The 16,942-nt window shown below is 52.5% G+C and overlaps 5 protein-coding genes across 5 annotated transcripts; 4 read left to right on the top strand and 1 right to left on the bottom strand.

The window, feature by feature from the left end:
* Positions 1 to 348: 348 nt before the first annotated feature.
* N7458_006778 (MFS transporter) lies at positions 349 to 2,384 on the top strand (the record flags this gene model as incomplete). Its single annotated transcript, XM_056910160.1, has 3 exons — positions 349 to 445; positions 577 to 1,495; positions 1,571 to 2,384. The coding sequence occupies 3 exons, from the start codon at positions 349 to 351 to the stop codon at positions 2,382 to 2,384; spliced, it is 1,830 nt and encodes a 609-aa protein (XP_056765864.1).
* Positions 2,385 to 4,081: 1,697 nt separating this feature from the next.
* N7458_006779 (Zn(II)2Cys6 transcription factor) lies at positions 4,082 to 7,336 on the top strand (the record flags this gene model as incomplete). Its single annotated transcript, XM_056910161.1, has 2 exons — positions 4,082 to 6,304; positions 6,455 to 7,336. The coding sequence occupies 2 exons, from the start codon at positions 4,082 to 4,084 to the stop codon at positions 7,334 to 7,336; spliced, it is 3,105 nt and encodes a 1,034-aa protein (XP_056765865.1).
* Positions 7,337 to 8,661: 1,325 nt separating this feature from the next.
* On the top strand, positions 8,662 to 11,698 carry N7458_006780 (uncharacterized protein; the record flags this gene model as incomplete). The annotated part of the gene is made up of 3 exons (XM_056910162.1): positions 8,662 to 8,758; positions 8,823 to 10,257; positions 10,318 to 11,698. The coding sequence occupies 3 exons, from the start codon at positions 8,662 to 8,664 to the stop codon at positions 11,696 to 11,698; spliced, it is 2,913 nt and encodes a 970-aa protein (XP_056765866.1).
* Positions 11,699 to 12,418: 720 nt separating this feature from the next.
* On the top strand, positions 12,419 to 13,946 carry adB (adenylosuccinate synthase ADE12; the record flags this gene model as incomplete). Its single annotated transcript, XM_056910163.1, has 4 exons — positions 12,419 to 12,458; positions 12,518 to 12,586; positions 12,709 to 13,160; positions 13,236 to 13,946. The coding sequence occupies 4 exons, from the start codon at positions 12,419 to 12,421 to the stop codon at positions 13,944 to 13,946; spliced, it is 1,272 nt and encodes a 423-aa protein (XP_056765867.1).
* Positions 13,947 to 14,763: 817 nt separating this feature from the next.
* Positions 14,764 to 16,329, bottom strand: N7458_006782 (uncharacterized protein; the record flags this gene model as incomplete). Its single annotated transcript, XM_056910164.1, has 5 exons — positions 14,764 to 15,267; positions 15,338 to 15,409; positions 15,472 to 15,757; positions 15,810 to 15,920; positions 15,986 to 16,329. The coding sequence occupies 5 exons, from the start codon at positions 16,327 to 16,329 to the stop codon at positions 14,764 to 14,766; spliced, it is 1,317 nt and encodes a 438-aa protein (XP_056765868.1).
* Between the last annotated feature and the right edge of the window lie 613 nt (positions 16,330 to 16,942).

The raw sequence follows: 16,942 nt of genomic DNA on the forward strand, positions 1-16,942 counted from the left end.
CGCCTTATCGGAATCGCGATAGAATTTACCCAACCGCAGGGGGAGCAATGCTGAAGCCCTAAAACACCCCACGCCTGCTCCTTGCTCCCGATATCATCAGTCTCCGCCACCGAATTGCATTCCTCTCTCCCTTTCGAGCCCTGACGCATTAACCTGGGGTAATTCGCCTCTTTTTGGGGGAATATCAAAAGCACCGCTCTTTGGTACTTTTTCCCCCCTTCACGAACTATTCTGCTACGAAAGCGGGGGGTCTTTTTGCTTGCTCCCGATTTTTCTATTGTTCATATACACACTTTGTTCGCCCTTTCTCGCCCTCGGGTGATTTTTTTTCGATTTCTCTCACACAACATGTTTCAACGACCAGCCTGTTTGCGAGGGCGACGACAGCACAATGGCGCGGCCGAGGATTGGTCTGCATTTCCCATTCGGCAATTGTTCGTACTAGGTGAGTGTGGTACTTTTGTTGCGCGCATCACGGAACTATGAGCTATACACTTTTTGAATGCGCTATATGGGGGAGAAAATTTCGCAAGCGCATACTCCAAATCTGTCCAGGAACTGACCATCTCTTTGCAGCGCTTGTTCGAATTTGCGAACCAATTGCTTTCATGTCGATTTTCCCATACGTGTACCACATGGTGGAATCGTTCCATGTGACCGACAATGACCAAAAGATTGCGCTCTACGCCGGCATGATCACTTCCGCATTCACCTTTGCTGAATTCTCCGCTGGCATGTTCTGGGGCCGGATGAGTGATCGGATCGGCCGCAAGCCGGTCCTCGTCATGGGTCTGATTGGCACGGCCATCAGCATGGTAGCTTTTGGATTTGCGCCCAACCTGGCGACGGCGATGATTGCGCGCGCGCTGGGTGGACTGTTGAACGGGAATATCGGGGTCCTTCAAACGACCGTGGCAGAGATCGTGACGGTCAAGGAGCACCAGCCGCGGGCATACTCGATCATGCCGTTCGTGTGGTGCCTGGGCTCGATCATTGGGCCGGCGATGGGCGGTGCACTGGCCCAACCCTGCGTCAACTACCCGTGGCTGTTCTCGCGTAACACGCTCTTCGACCGGTTCCCGTTCCTGCTGCCCAACCTGGTGTGCATTGTCGTGCTGATGTGTGGCATTGTGGTCGGATTCCTGTTTCTGGAAGAGACGCACCCCGAAAAGAAGCACCGAAGGGACCCTGGCCGTGAGTTGGGCCACTGGCTGATCAGCCTGTGCTGGGGCTCGCGTGTGCAGCTTCCCGACGATTCCGACGTGGGGGTGGAGGAGACCAAGTACTTCGTGTATGGTGATGTTCCGCCCGAATACGAAAGTGCCGAATCATCGCCTTGCCTGCGCCCCGTGAACGTGAGCGTGGGAGGGAGAGTGGACGATGACGTCGGAGCAAACGAGTGCGACCTCGATGTTGAGGGACAGAAACCGGCCGCGCCCAAGGCGTTCACTCGACAAGTCATCTTCACCATCGTTGCTTACGGCATCCTGGCCTAGTGAGTTGGCCCCAGTAGCTCGCAACCTGCATGCCACTTTGACCTGCATAATTGCTGACAATAATCTCTCCACAGTCACAGCGTGTCCTTCGATCAGCTGATGCCGGTCTTCCTCAGTACGCCCAAGTCCAACGATGCGATCGTCCTGCCCCTCAAGTTTACCGGTGGTCTTGGTCTGCCAACGAAGACTATCGGCTTCATGCTCGCCGTCCAGGGAGTCTATTCCATGATTGCCCAACTTTGGCTGTTCCCATTCGTCGTCAAGCACTTTGGCACTCTGCGCACGTTCCGCTTCGTCCTGCTGGCATGGCCGCCGCTCTACCTGGCTGTGCCCTATCTCATCTTGCTCCCCGATCAACTCCAGATGCCCGCCGTCTACGTCGCCCTGATCAGCAAGATTACCTTCCACGTGATCGCCTTCCCCGCTGTCGCCATCTTGCTGGCCAACGCTGCTCCCACGTCAAGGGTCCTGGGTTCCATCAACGGGGCTGCTGCCTCCACGGCTAGTCTCAGTCGTGCCTTTGGGCCGACGGTGACGGGGCTACTGCACTCCAGGGGTCTGCTGAGCGGGTACTCGGTGCTGGCGTGGTGGGCCTGCGGATTCGTGTGCGTCGTTGGTGCCATCCAGAGTTTCTGGATGGAGGAGTCGCCCGAGCCCGAGCGCTTCAAGGACCAGGACTCGGATGTCAGCGAGGCGGAGCTCAAGCACGAGACAATGTCGACTGATTCATACGCTGGCCGGGATTCCATTTCGGAAGAAGAGCAACGCCTGCTTTCTCTGCGCTCCAGCCTCGACCAGGAATTCGATGTTTCCACCTTGAGCTTGACCCCCATTCACGATTTCTCTACTCGCCCGGAGACCGATCTGTCTTCTACTCCTCGCATCTAAAAGTTGAGACCGGTGTATGTGACTTCGCCCACACCTTCTTGCTCTCTTCGCCCTTATCCTTCTGGAAGGACATGACACTTCTTCTAGCGCTTCGGCGTTGACTCCTTTTTACCATTGGCAATTTCTCTTTTCCTTCTCCTCTTTCAACTCATTTCCAGCCATGATACCTTTCTTATTCGCCCATGATGTTTTCTTTTCTTCTCTTTTTTTTCTGCCTTTCATCTGTGCTTCGTTTTCCTTAATTCTTCTCGCCTCATCGAGATCGGGAAATGGCGCAACTGACATAGATTGGATGCATATGCGACAGAAAAAGCATAAACGTTGGGTTACTTTCTTCGGGTTTGATTTATTCTTTTTCATCCATCGTCCTCTGGCGGTGCTTTTCTTTTGCTGCTTTTCTTTTTTGTCTTTTGGAGCATTGAAACGGGATTATATTATGATGATACTCATGCATCTGGGAGGTTCTCTGTGATTTTGCGTCTCTTGCGACTATTACCTGTTTCTACATTTTGCCTCGTGTCGAGAAACCACCATTGCGCATCGTCGATAGACTTTCCTGTCGCGGACTTTGACCCAATGAACGGCCTTAGCTCATTGCTTAGCAAACCCTTATACTTCAACTCTCTATTGTAAAACATGTTTGTTCAGGGTCCCCACACTAGCGTTTGAAATCCTGTAGACCTAGGAGTGGTTTCAGTCTGAACTGCAAGCCAAGAGAGATATCCACCCCGTAGTACATCCCTCATTGCTACCTTGTCCGCATCAGACAATTAAGACTCCGATCATATGACTTGGAAAGGGGCTTTATATTTCACTGTCCGCTCTCTCTCTCTCTCTCTTTCTTTCCCTCGTTCTCTCCCCAGTGTCACACATCCCAAAAGTTCCTCCCTAGCGCGAGTCATTGTGACCCTATTCAACTGCAAATAGCCTTCGCCCGTCACGACTCCGCCGCTCCGCCAATGACAGCAGACGATTCCCGGGGAGATCCACTTGGTACTACTCGACAGTCGGATACATTCGATGAAGCTATGCGGCATTCACATAGGGCCAATGGACATACAGAGACCAGCGCTGACACTTGACTCCAGAAGCCTAATTCCTCCCCCATTCTCGCAGATCTCGCCTTCGCTGTGACCTACCCCAGTTGGTTCCAAACGCCCCAAAAATCTGGGGTACCGAAAGTGCCGAGTTCTCCATTCCCGAGGGCAACTTAAATTTCTCCGTGACTGGGAGTGGCCACTGGCCCGAACTCCACCAGAACCCTATCGTCGTAGCCATGCGACGCAACTTCTCTCCTCTTTCTCCTCATTCTGCAGCGACGTGACGCCCTGGTAGTGTACTCAGAAACGGTGGCCATTTGATCATCTGGATTGCGCTACTTTCGCGGTATCCAGCGAACCTCATTTCCCACCTCGGAGATTAATCTCCCTCCGTCGCGTGCACTTGCGCCGCGGAGAGCAGGTTTGGCTCGCCGTCCACTTTGACGAGTGCGGGCCACCTCTTTTTCTCTCGTTTTGCTTCGCAAGAACCGCTGCCTTCCACTGAGCTGAACCTACATCGCCCGTTCCTGGACGTAAGGATCATGAATGCTGATCTAACCCGGGGAGTCCAGCCGCTGTTTCCGACCGCCGTCTCCGCAGAACTCCACCGTCAAGAGATGATCGCAGGTTTGCGGCCTTCGCCCCTCGCTCTTCACCATGCCTAACCTCCCCTCCCCGCCCTCGCCCATCTCTTCGGGCAAGAAGAGACCCCATCCCTCCGGCGAGACGCCGCCCACCCAACCCGATCCTGCGAATGCGTCGCGGGACAACCCCTCCACCTCAACCGCCGTCCCCTCCACATCTCCCGCCCTGTCGACTGCACATTCGACCGCCACCGTGGCCTCGACCGCTTCTTCCTCATCCTTCCGCAATGTCTCGGCCTGTAATCGCTGCCGGCTGCGCAAGAACCGTTGTGACCAACGGCTTCCGCGGTGCCAGTCCTGCGAAAAAGCTGGCGTCCGTTGTGTCGGATACGACCCAATCACCAAGCGGGAGATTCCGCGCAGCTATGTATATTTTCTAGAGACCCGAGTCGCGTATCTGGAGAAACAACTATCAGAGCACAATATCGAGTTCAAAAAAGCTGTCGCTTTCGACGAAGAGGAGGCTGTCAAGACCGAGACTGAAGGCGATTCGGCACAATCTGGTTCTGGCCTCGATGTCCCGGGCACCGATGGCTCAGATAAGACATGGAAAGGCTCGGCGCTCAAGGAAGAGACAGAAGGAACCGTTCAGAAAGCAGATGGAGATCAAAACCGGGATACTGATGGGAATCGTGATGCTGCGAACGAGGATAATTGGCGTCTGCACAATTTGGTGTCAAATATCGGCATGGTTTCCGTGCAGGGAACCTCTGATCCTCGATATCTCGGCTCAACTTCGGGCATCTCGTTTGCCCGAGTTGTCTTTGCTGCAGTACGGAGTTCGCTCCCAGGGAATGTGCCCGAGCGCGCTCCGATCCGTCCCAGCGAGCGACTGCCGCAGACGGCTGCTGGTCCTACTGGAGGTACCATGCGCGACTCATTCTTCGGACTTCAGACGAAGCCGATGATGAAACGCGCAGCCTTTCCGGATCGTGAGCTTGCCGAGCGTCTGGTGGATCTTTACTTCGAACATGCCAACCCTCAAATGCCTATCCTCCATCGCGGAGATTTCATGGAGCTTCTTGACCGCACATACCTTTTGGAGGAGAAGAACCGATCTCCTCGAGCCCTCTATGTTCTCAACATTGTGTTTGCTATCGGTGCGGGAATTATCTTTGAAGACAAGCCCCAGAGTTCGGATGATGAGAGCCACGCCGGCCGTGACCGCGCTTCATCCACGACGAAGAGACTCCGGTTATCGAATCACCAGTATCAGCCAGAGGAGTACCATGCCTCCGCGATCGTTCACTTGGAATCTTTCCTCGGTTCCTCGTCCAGCGAGGGATTTGGTGGCTTGGAGGAACTTCAGGCAGTTCTCCTGCTGGCTAGCTTTGCGTTGCTTCGTCCGGTTGCTCCCGGGTTGTGGTACATTGTTGGTGTTGCGATGCGACTGGCTGTTGATCTCGGGCTTCACTATGAAGATGGCATTGGCTTGGGTACCCCCAAAGACGGAAATCAAGTACAACCTCGCATTGATGCCCGCGAGCGCGGCCGGCGCGAATGGGTACGTGATCTACGGCGCCGTTTGTGGTGGTGCGTGTACAGCTTTGATCGCCTGGTAGCCACATGTGTTGGTCGACCATTCGGCATCAGCGATCAGGCTATCAGCACGGAATTCCCGTCCATGATGGATGACAAGTACATCACGAAATCTGGCCTCTTGACACCACCCGAGGGAGCTCCAACATATAAGCACGTCGCCTTCCACTACTTCAAACTCCGTCTACTCCAATCCGAAATTCACGATGTCCTTCAATATCAGCAGGCCCGAGCCGTGCGTAGGAGGGCATCTGAAAGTGCTACTATCCTTCCCCACGCCGAGCTAACATCACCATTCCTCCAAGGCTTCGATTCATTCCGTTCATGGCGGCATGACGTGCATCGCCGTTTGGTGGAGTGGAATGAGTCTGCACCAACTCGTCCGGATACGGGCGTACGGTTTTCTATTGAGCTTTTGGAGTTGAACTACTGGCAGGCTATCATCTTGTTGTATCAACAGAGCTTGACAGTCCCGGCAGAATTGGCTTCAGAGTTGACACCTGCGGATGATGTGTCCAGTCCGTCTTTCTCTAATCCCGAGGATGGCGACGACGAGGATCATGTCTATCTGAACGTGGCAGAAGCTGGTCAGAAGGTTATTCGGATCTACCGACAGTTACACCGGGTGCGCTTGGTGAATTACACCTATCTTGCCACTCATCACATCTTCATGGCCGGTAAGAAAATGACCCTGACAGTATGTCTTCAGTCTAGGCGCTGACGTTATCTATAGGAATATCCTTCTTGTATGCTATCTGGCATTCGCCGTTGGTCCGCAGTCGATTGGTAGGCATCTCTCCTTTTCCATTAATTGCTCACAAGATGCTAATGACCCTTCCTGTTTTAGACCCTGGATGAGGTCGATTTCACTGTACTTGCAGCAACTTCTGTTCTCGGTGACTTAATGCACAAGTGTCCTCCTGCCGAGAATTGTCGGGATGCCTTTGAGCGCATGAGCAAGGCTACCGTGCAAATGTGCCTTTCAACTACTGGATTTGGGTCGCAGGTTGATATGTCCCGAATCCAAGCGGCTGCCCACGGCGGTAATCTGTATGCAGGTCGTCGCCAGGCCATGAACCAGAGGCACCAGCCGGGAGGTCAAGGGCAAGCACGACGCTCGACTCAACCCCGCACCGCAAGACCAGTTCCCAAGTTCGACATGAATCTGGCCGATCTGTTCAGTGACGCCAATACACCTCTGGCTGACAGGTCCCGAACCGACAGTAGACCTCCGGGCACTAATTACGCTGTCCGGCCAGAGACTGCCGAAGCTGTTGCGCCCGGTCTAACACGGCCTTTTGGGCAGCGTACTCCATCCATGGAATACTTTATGAAATACGAAGGCCAAACGTCTCCGCAAACCCAGCAACATCCCCAATTCTATTACGGCAACTCTCCACCACAGAGTGGTTCTCCGGGTAGCGTTGCCCATTCCGCTGGTGGACCTCATGGTCTGCCACCCACAGACCCAGAGACTCAGCAACCCATGAGTCTGGACTTCTTGGACTTTGCGTCTGGTGATCCCGAAAACCAAGCAATGGGGCAAGACCCCAACGCCGAGTACAATCTTGCAGGCATGCCCACCCTCGGCCAGAATGTGGGTATTGACCTCGGATTCGGCATGGCCATGGACTTCCAGCATGATTGGAGCGAGAATCCTAATTACGATATCCTCGAGGGGTACTTCTTTGGTGGTTCGGGAGCAGGCGCACCCGGCGGTGATGCGTAAGCGTTTTATCTGATTTGCCTTTGTTTCTGCTCCCATGATGCCACGGGCGTTTCGATTGCGCTTAACGTCTTTGTTTGCATTCTTGTTTCTCCTTTGTGCTCACTGCGTTCCGCTCCCCATCCCACCCATCTCCGTCTCCTCTGCTTCTACCACGACCTGCTTGTTTTGTTTGGGACCATATAGTCAAAGAGGATTGCTCAGGTGAAAAAGGACTGGTTTTTTTGTGGGCTAAGGGGTTACGGATTTATTTTCAACCCCGTCTGATTTTGTTTTCTTGTTTTTCTTCTTTTTTTATGTCCTGCGATACCATATACTATATACACTATATCCTACACATCTCAAAAGACCAGATCTAATGTCCAGGGGTCAGGTGTCAAGCGTAGCCTCCAAGTGAACAATCTTAGAAAAGACATGATTAGCTACTTGGTCAGGTAAACTAGGTACATAAAGCAGTCCCTGCCGAGTCGTAACGGGGCTAACAGTGAAAGTCCAATGAATAAAATGCATAGGCAATAAATGCATGGCCGGCCTGAGAACGACATGGGAAATTGACCCAAAATGGCTCCCCCGTGAATGCCTTGGGCAGCAACTCCTCATCCTCCGCGCCAAAACAAACACTTCAACTTTTGCCCTCCTCGCCAACTCATAAACCTTCAAGGCCACTCGGGGGACTGGCTGACAGCCAAAGTGCTTGGTCGCGTCTCGTTGGCTGCTTTGCTCTGCCCAGCGATTCGGCGCGCGATCTGCGCTCAGACCCAAATCTGCCTAACATCAACCTCATCAGGTGCCCAGTGCTCACGATCTCACGATTTGCGATTTCTGCCCGCAACCGCAACCGCGACTACCAAATCCAAACGCAGAGCCAGACCTCCCCATCCCTCCTCCACACTCCAACGTACGCTGCGACCGCTGCCGACCGGACGCAGTAATATGCCCTGCTCTCGCGAACCCTTGGACCGAACGCTCGCTTGATTCTATCCCGCTCAGCCCTGTCGGAGCGTGGGTCCTGCAGGCAACCGACCGACTCCCGCCGAACCTCGTCGCCAGCCTCCACTTTCATTTTGAGACAGAGAAACGACTACCTAGACGCTTATAGAACCTCACTGGCTGGATATTCTGCAGGTCTCACTTCGGTTTCTCTGTCGACGGCGACGACATAGTGTTATTTGGCTTGTGCCTCTACGCGCCGCCCTTGAATCGGGGAACTAAAACAGAACCTTTTCATGACTGGACATGCCCGGTAGCGCCTACGCCTTACTAGACCATCCAGAATGCAATTTGATCACTGTCCGGCTCTCTAACATCGCCTCAACAACGGGATCAACATGGTGAAAGCGGATGTCCGGAGGGACTACTATGCGGACCTGGGTCTGCAAACTAATGCGGAGGCGGAGGACATCAAAAAACAGTTCAGGAGGTTAGGTGAGTGCTGGAGTCTCTTCATCACATGTTTTGCTGAAATACGGAAGCTAAACCAGCCGCGTAGCTCTCAAATACCATCCCGATAGGAATCAAGGGCGTGAACAAGAGGTCATTGCCAAGTTCCAGGCCATCCAGGCGGCGCACGAGATCCTCAGTGACTCTCAGCAACGGTTGAAGTACGATACAGAACGACTACGCGCAGGATATGGTAAAGTCTATGGACCATCCAAGACTGCCTCGCGCAAGACCCAGCCGAGTTACTCCCAGAGCTATTCCACGGCCGCTCCTCCCAAATCACAAGGTTCGCACCACTTCGCCTCTTACGGAGGTCCTCCGCCAGGCTCAAATCCTTCGGATGACCCCGATTTGCCTACTTGGAATGCCTCAACGTCTAACAAGTCACAAGCTCCGAAAACTTCTTCTAGTAGTCGATCGCAAGGCGCGTCTCATGGACCTTCAGCTGGCGCTGCACGGTATGCGACTCATGCACGGGCGGGACCGCAACAATGGCAGAAGCCACAGGACGAAGCTCAGACAAGAGCGGATGCGTTCAAGGGCTTCCACAATATGAGAGGTCAAAATTGGCGTGGTTTTGATCCTACATCAGGCGCTACGCCAAGGCAGCAGAATGCTCCTTTTGGTACCCCGAAACCCAAGTCCGCGTATGAGTATTTCAAGGAGAATGTCCAGACCAAGAACTCCGCAAATTCGAATACAACTCCACCAAAGAAGAAACATGGCTATGCGCCGGGAACCGCTGCTGGAGATGAGCCCATGGCTGCGAATACTAGTGCTTATACCAGCACCCGAAGCGAGCGCCCAAGTACCATGTATTTTGATTCTGCACCACCGCCTACAGCCAAGAAACCAACGAGGCCTGTGTCTCCAAATTGGCAGTCCGAATCAGCATCACCCCCGTCTCCGCCATTGGCACAAGAATTCGAGCGAACTAGTAGGAGTTATGCCACGACAGGAGGTGAGAAGACCTTCTTCGCAGGCCCTAGTTTGGGACGGTCATCGACCATGCGTACCCCAACGTCTTCTTACCGAGCATCGAATCCCCGCACCAACCCGTCAAGCCCTGATCCTGCTCAGTCGGAGAGACATCGCAGCGCCAGCCCGAAAACCAGACGCGACCAATCGTATTCCTTTTCGTCCACTTCGAGTGACCTGGACGACGATACTGAAGAAGAAGTGCGTCGACCGAACGCTTTCAAACCCATGGCTGTACCCAAGAGTCGACTCCGACCCAACCAAAAGTTTGCCGACTTCTATCGTACGAGAGAATCTAGCCCCGGAACTGGTGAGGAAGCTTCTGCCCGGCCAAACACCCATGGTCATCGACATTCGTCATCATCGCAAGGAACCCGGAAGCCTCGACGGGACCCGACCTGTATTGACTTGACGGCTGACAGTGACGATAACAAAGGCCACAACTCAGATAGCGCTGCGTTTGCGAAAGGACAATATCATCCCCAGCAGCAGGGCTCGAACTCGAGGTATGTTGGCTTTGCTGGGCTCACGTCTTGCATTGTTCATAGCTTATGGTTTTCCCACAGTATCAACTCCGCTCAGGATAAGTCAGAACGCACTGCATCCGCTCGCCATAATGCCAGTAATCTTCATAAGAAGTTTTCCGCTGAAGATTGGCGGGTACATCTCGATGAATTCGTCTTCCTCGGCGCCTCTGCGAAAGACCGTGCGAATACGAATGCCCGACCACGGGCTACCACGCGTGTTAGCCCAACACAGTCATCAACACCAGCGGGCTTTGCTGGTTTGAACGCATTTAACCCTAGAGCGGGCTCTGAACCACAGTCCCAGCAAGCACCTACGCCTTTTGCACAGGCCAAGTTCTCTGCGGACAAGTGGTCCAAGGACCTTCACAATATATCCTGGACGGCTGCGGAAAGGCCAGGACAATCGGACAACGCATCTTCCTCCCGAAGCCCTAAGAAGGCGTCGCGGTCAGGTACTAAAGTTCGAAGCACACCGAAGCCCGCCAGGGTGGCGAGCGAAGTCGAGGAAACCGAGGACACTGTGAGCGGGGACAGTCTTCCCGGGCATACCTCATCAATGCCTGTCGGTGAAGAGCCCATGGACCTTGACGACGACTCACCGTCCATACCACCCACAACTACGCCTATGCCACCAAATATACCAACTGGTAGCACAAGAACTGCCAAATACCCCGATCTATCTGCGCATACTGTACCGGGGGCTTCGCACAGACCTCCGCCGCCTCTACGAAAAGAACGTGCCCCATCTCAAAATGGTGTACGATCTCCACTCTTTGATCTCGGGAACTTTGGAAACACTGCACCCTTTACCAGCACCAACAGCAGCGGCATTGAGAATCTCGGAGACGTCTCTGCCACGCTGCCTTTCGAGTCAAGGGCAAAAGTTCAGACCACCACCAGGGACGATATTCGCCCGAGGGATCTCCAATTGCCAAACCCTCCCAGACGACCTACGGCACCAGCCCCGATCCCCATTGCGCCGGGGTCGCATAGGTCAGTTCTATCTCGCGAGAAATGGAACTGGTATGTATCCGCGATGGGTACCTACATGCACGAGTGGAACACCTTCAATCGCCGCATGCTCCTCCACTTCAATACCCGACAGGACGCCATTGAGACAGGCCTTGCTCCCGGTTGGATCAGCGCCGTTGGCGATACAACCCGATTGAGGATGAACGGGGTTGATGAATATGGGAATGGTGACCAGAACGGGGCTCGAGATGATCCCGAATCTACTGAGCTTGATGAGTACCTTGTCCCAGGTAGTGGCAAGGGTGGTTTCAGTGCTTACCTGCGTGGCATTGAGGAGGATACAAGAGTACGCAAGCATTGGGAGGTGGCTTGTGAGTTGCATCGTGATTGTATTCTAGAGCTTGGGCGGTTACGGGAATGGATTCGCAATGGGGGCAAGGTGGCCTGATATGAATGATCAGGTGCTTGATTCTTTTTTTTTCCTTTTCTTTTCTCTTTTTATCTGGATACGATAAACGAATTACGGACGACGTTGGCGTTTTGATGCGCATGGCACTGGTAGAGAGGAGGGTTAGGGGTTTGCATTACGGGGTTACGGTGTCATTGTTTGGTGAAATACCCTGCAGTCGATTTACATATGATAGATTAATTCTGGCTCAATTTCCCTGCTGTTGTACATTAGCTCTCGATTTGCCTAGTTATCCTACTAGTTACGCATTGACAGACTGATTCATAGTACGAGGAAAACCCTGCCCTGTCAGCCTGAGGCAGCATGGCACCAAGGCAGTCAGGCACCAAGGCGAGAGCCCCGCGGAAGTGCGTACTGCGGATACCAAAATTACGCGGTGACATGCGGGAAGAAAAAAAAAAGGTCGCCATTGTGAGTCACTCAATTAAAAGCAAAGTCAATTCCAAAGCCTCTCTCTTTCCTTTTCTCTAAATTACCCCCAGGGATAATTGGTATGTTCATCAATTCTATCGGAAAGCGCCGATTGCGCCGCCCCAAGGCACACCGAAACTGACCCGAGCCAGATCTTTGCCCCGCCATCCGAAGCCGGACGTACTTCTCTTCTTCTCCAAACCCCCGCCACTAGGACCAATTGATCCCCCAATTCGATATCGAATCCGACCGTCACGATCTGAATCATACCGACTGTGCGACTACATCATGGTCTCCATCGTTTTAGGCAGTCAATGGGGAGATGAAGGTGGGCCTTACCTGAAGCCGGAAGTGGAGGAGAACGCAGCACTGATACGGGATATGCAGGGAAGGGAAAGATCACAGACATGCTGTCGCAGCAGGCGACGCTTTGCTGCCGTGCAGCTGGTGGCCACAGTACGTCCTCCTAGAGATTCGTCGTTGATTTTGACATGCGCAGCTCAATTGCTCGAAACGTTGCGAGTCATGATTCACGTTCCAGATTGACTGACCGTTCCTGCTTCGTGCTCATGAATTAGATGCCGGCCACACCATTGTTCACGACAATGTCACCTACGACTTCCACATCCTGCCCTCCGGCCTCGTCTCGCCCTCATGTATCAACCTGATTGGCGCCGGTACCGTCTTCCACGTCCCCAGCTTCTTCAAGGAGCTGAAGGCCATCGAGGAGAAGGGCTTGTCTTCTGCCAGCAACCGCATCTTCGTCTCCGACCGCGCACACGTCTGCTTTGACCTGCACTCCGTTGTTGATGGCCTGGAGGAGGCCGGTCTGGGTGGCCGCAAGGTTGGTACCACCGGTAAGGGCATTGGTCCCTGCTACAGTGACAAGGCTGCTCGCCGTGGTGTCCGCGTTGGCGAGATCCTGGACGAGGAGACCTTTGAGCGCAAGCTGCGCACTTTGGACATTGCGTACCGCGCACGTTTCGGCGACATTGCCTACGATGTCGAGGAGGAAATTGCTCGCTTCAAGGTATGTTTTTGTGACGATGGAAGAAAATAATTGGCGTGCGGACGAGATATAGAACTGACCCGCCCTCCGCGCTAGGAATACCGCACCATGCTCAAGCCCTACATTGTTGATCAGCTTGAGTTCCTGCAGGAGCACAAGAACTCCCCCAACACCCTAGTCGAAGGTGCTAACGCCCTGATGCTCGACCTCGACCACGGCACATACCCCTTCGTCACCTCCTCCTCAACGGGTCTCGGCGGTGCCGTCCAGGCTCTCGCCCTGAACCCCGCCAGCATCAAGTCCGTCATTGGTGTCGTCAAGGCTTACACTACCCGTGTCGGCTCCGGTCCTTTCCCCAGTGAGCAGCTTAACGAGTTCGGCGACAAGCTCCAGAGCGTTGGCCGCGAGTTCGGCGTTACTACTGGTCGTCGCCGCCGCTGCGGTTGGCTCGACCTGGTCCTGTGCCGCTACTCGCACGCCATCAACCACTACACCGCGCTGAACCTGACCAAGCTCGATGTTCTGGATGACTTTGACGAGATCAAGGTTGGTGTCGCTTACATCCTGCCTGATGGCAAGCGCACCACCGGTACTTTCCCCGCCGACCCCAACGTCGTCGAGAAGATCCAGGTTGAGTACGTTACGCTTCCCGGTTGGAAGTGCAACACCATGGGTGTCACCCGCTACGAGGACCTGCCCGCCAACGCCCGCGCCTACATCGAGTTCATTGAGCGTGAGATCGGTGGTGTCCCTGTCAAGTGGATCGGTACTGGTCCTGCCCGGGAACACATGATTGCCCGCGAGTAGGAGTGTTGATGATTCGAGTTGGTTGATAGTAAGCATCTGCCGGTGGTAGATTTCATTTCCCGGGGTATGTCACCTCTTGTTCGGGTGTTTTTTGTTTTTCTTTTCCTATTGCAATATATTGGGATATTTGATTGAATCATACACGGTTTCGACCCTATTTGTTCTGATACCTTATCCCCCCCCTTCCCCCACGATGGATGTGTTACTTATTCCCACCCAAAAGATTGGTCGTGTTGAAGATGACAGGCATAACGACTTGGCTTGCTAAATGTAAGGCTACATAAGATGTTTTAAGGATTGTCTCTACCCTGGAAGGTTGAAGTCATAGAGTAAATAGCTCACCGGTGATACTGTGCACATATCATTTTATCATAAAGATTCAAGCCAAGAAATCCGAACATTGAGCCCATGCACTAGCCATATCCATTTAAGAAGATATCGGGCTGAGTTCTCTTTCAAACGAAAAACTACAACTTTGTAAATTGCAAAGATGTTGACAATAAATTCAAAGGCTGAAACCCCAAAATCAAAGCGGATAATCAAGTCATTAAGCCAACGAATAACTCGAACTCTGCAAAATCAAATAGAACACAAATAATCAATTTACCAAACTCCAGATTCACAGACTGTTCCCCAAACTTAGCAAACCATACGTAAATAAGAGCTATCCCCCAGTGTCTTTCCATCAGCGTGGCCGCGTCGGGCATTGTCGATACAGTCAGAGATATAGCCGAAAAAGTCTAATACAAGCCGAGCTCTAGGAGGAGAACCTACCTCCCCGATTCCAAGCTGGTGGCTTTTCAGAAGTCAATTTCTGCTACAGCGTGATATCCATCTCGTCGTCACTCCAGAATTCAAGGTAATCCCAATCCGGGGGCGTCGCCTGTGTCGCATCAACATCGGGCAATGCATCAGTCAAATCACTCTTCTTATCACACATGTATAGTATACCTTGGTTATCTGGGACGTTAGCAAAATACAACAAATGATGCGTCCAGATTCCGCAGAGTCTGGGGTGTCTTTTCGTGGGCTGGCCGGGCATAACCCAAATTTTAAGGTCTGTCCAGGGGATCAGCATGACGGAGTCATCGTCGGCCAGTAACCGGGCTTGCAGGTGATATGCCGGAACGCAGATTTTGCCACTGGCCGTTGCGATTCGCTCATGGCCAAAGGCTTCGAGCTTAACGTGGGCTGCGTTTTCGAGTTCTTGCAAGTCGCAGGCGTAAATGCCTGTGGCAGAAGCGCCTGTGTCGTCCATGAAATCCCAAACGCGGGTAGCGAATGGATCGGCGATGCCAGGGACTCGAAGACGCAGTCTCATCTGTACTTTGTTAGTGGTGTGCTATTGAATTTCCGCGGAGGCTGAAATCGTCTTTACAAAGTATACTCACGTTATGCTGGCCGTATATGTTGACCGGGGATTCCTTCCACCCAATGAACAGGGTTCCCATATCGGGATTGCACTAAGAAACGACAAGAATCAGCTAGGCTCGGGAGTTTAAACATGAGGTTAGGATAGCCTCACCTCTTCAACCCAGAATGACGTGTGACCTTGGTGCTCTTTGTTGACTTGGTTGAAGGTCTTCCAGTCAAACTTTCCGGGGCCCCATACCAGCGTACCGTGAGACCAGAAAGTGACAGTGCCACGTTTCCAAATTAGTGATCCATTGTGGTAAGCTGCAATTATCGCTCGAACATTGACCATCTGCTCCTGTGGGTCGTTATTGAGCAAGTCCTTCTCAATAGCGCGAAGGTCGTCCAGGCGCTGGGCAACTCTCCAGGGTAGTCCTGGTGCAGCGGCTATAATGGCACTATGAATGCGAATTAGTATTCAATCTAGATATGAACCAGAAGATGACATACTCGAGCTCTGCTTTGAGACCCATGTATCTCTCCAAGCGGGCTTCAAACATGTGTGGTAAAATATTCTCCTGAATTCTCAGATGGCATCGTGCAATGTTACCGTCGATATCACTAACATGCTGGTTAGTAACTGACAATGAGTAAACATAGGAGATTTTTTGGTTCCGGAAACCTACTGTTCGTCAAGATCATACTCATTAGCATCCCACTGTGCCGGCAAGTTGGCTGGATCGTCAATCCGCGATCCATCATGCTGCCAAGTTACCACTCTTTCTTTCGGACGTTGGTGACGACCACCCCCAACGCCGGATGGCAACATCCCTTCTTTTGTTTCCGTAATGGCTCTTCTGCGAATTGGCCTTTTGCCTTTACCTTTGGCCGCAGTAGTTTTGAGTCTTGGGGCGACTCTTTTCCGAGTGTAACGGGCAAGAACCTTCCCACTGGTTCCCTGGCGAGGCTCTGGTTTGGCCTTTCGCTTACGAAGGTTGTAGCGTGTATTTCTGGGTGTCTCTGGGTCCATGATGAAACGGGGAGTTTATATAAGGCTTGGAATAATGGGGTTGGAAAATGTTTGATGCGTAGAGTAAACTGACTGAGCTTGAAACAAGATGCTACTCCCCGGCGAGTTCTATGCGAGTTATATAGAGCACAGAGAGACAAAGGGTACAGGTATAGTTGTAGTAGGAGAATTAGCTTGCTATGCATTCTGTACGCAGAGCTAGGTGGACGAGCTTTGGAGCTGGCAAAGAAGCCATTTTCTTTGATGATAAACGAATAAATCTAAAGATAGCGCTGGAATGGAATAGGTCGTATCTTTGTCGAAGCAAGAGAATTGCGGAGGAAAGCCCAGGGTTTCAGGTTAGAACATGCATTGAGCCAATATTCTTTGTTTGACTGGAACCACCAGCACTCTACAGTCGCTTAAGACTATTCACTTTACTGTCCAACTGGAAGACTCGACTTTCGTTGACTTTACTCGAATGTATGATAGTGCATGAGATAGTTTTCCATTAAAGTCAAATATTTTCCCACAGAGAACAGTATATAACACATGAGCAGAGAAGTTTGAGAATGTCAAAGAGAAAAGGGGGAGTATAGTACAAAGATGTCAAGAATTGAAAGACAAAGAACGC

Source organism: Penicillium daleae (assembly GCF_028827525.1).
Source record: "Penicillium daleae strain IBT 16125 chromosome Unknown utg000006l_segment0_segment0, whole genome shotgun sequence".
Lineage (NCBI taxonomy): Eukaryota > Fungi > Ascomycota > Eurotiomycetes > Eurotiales > Aspergillaceae > Penicillium > Penicillium daleae.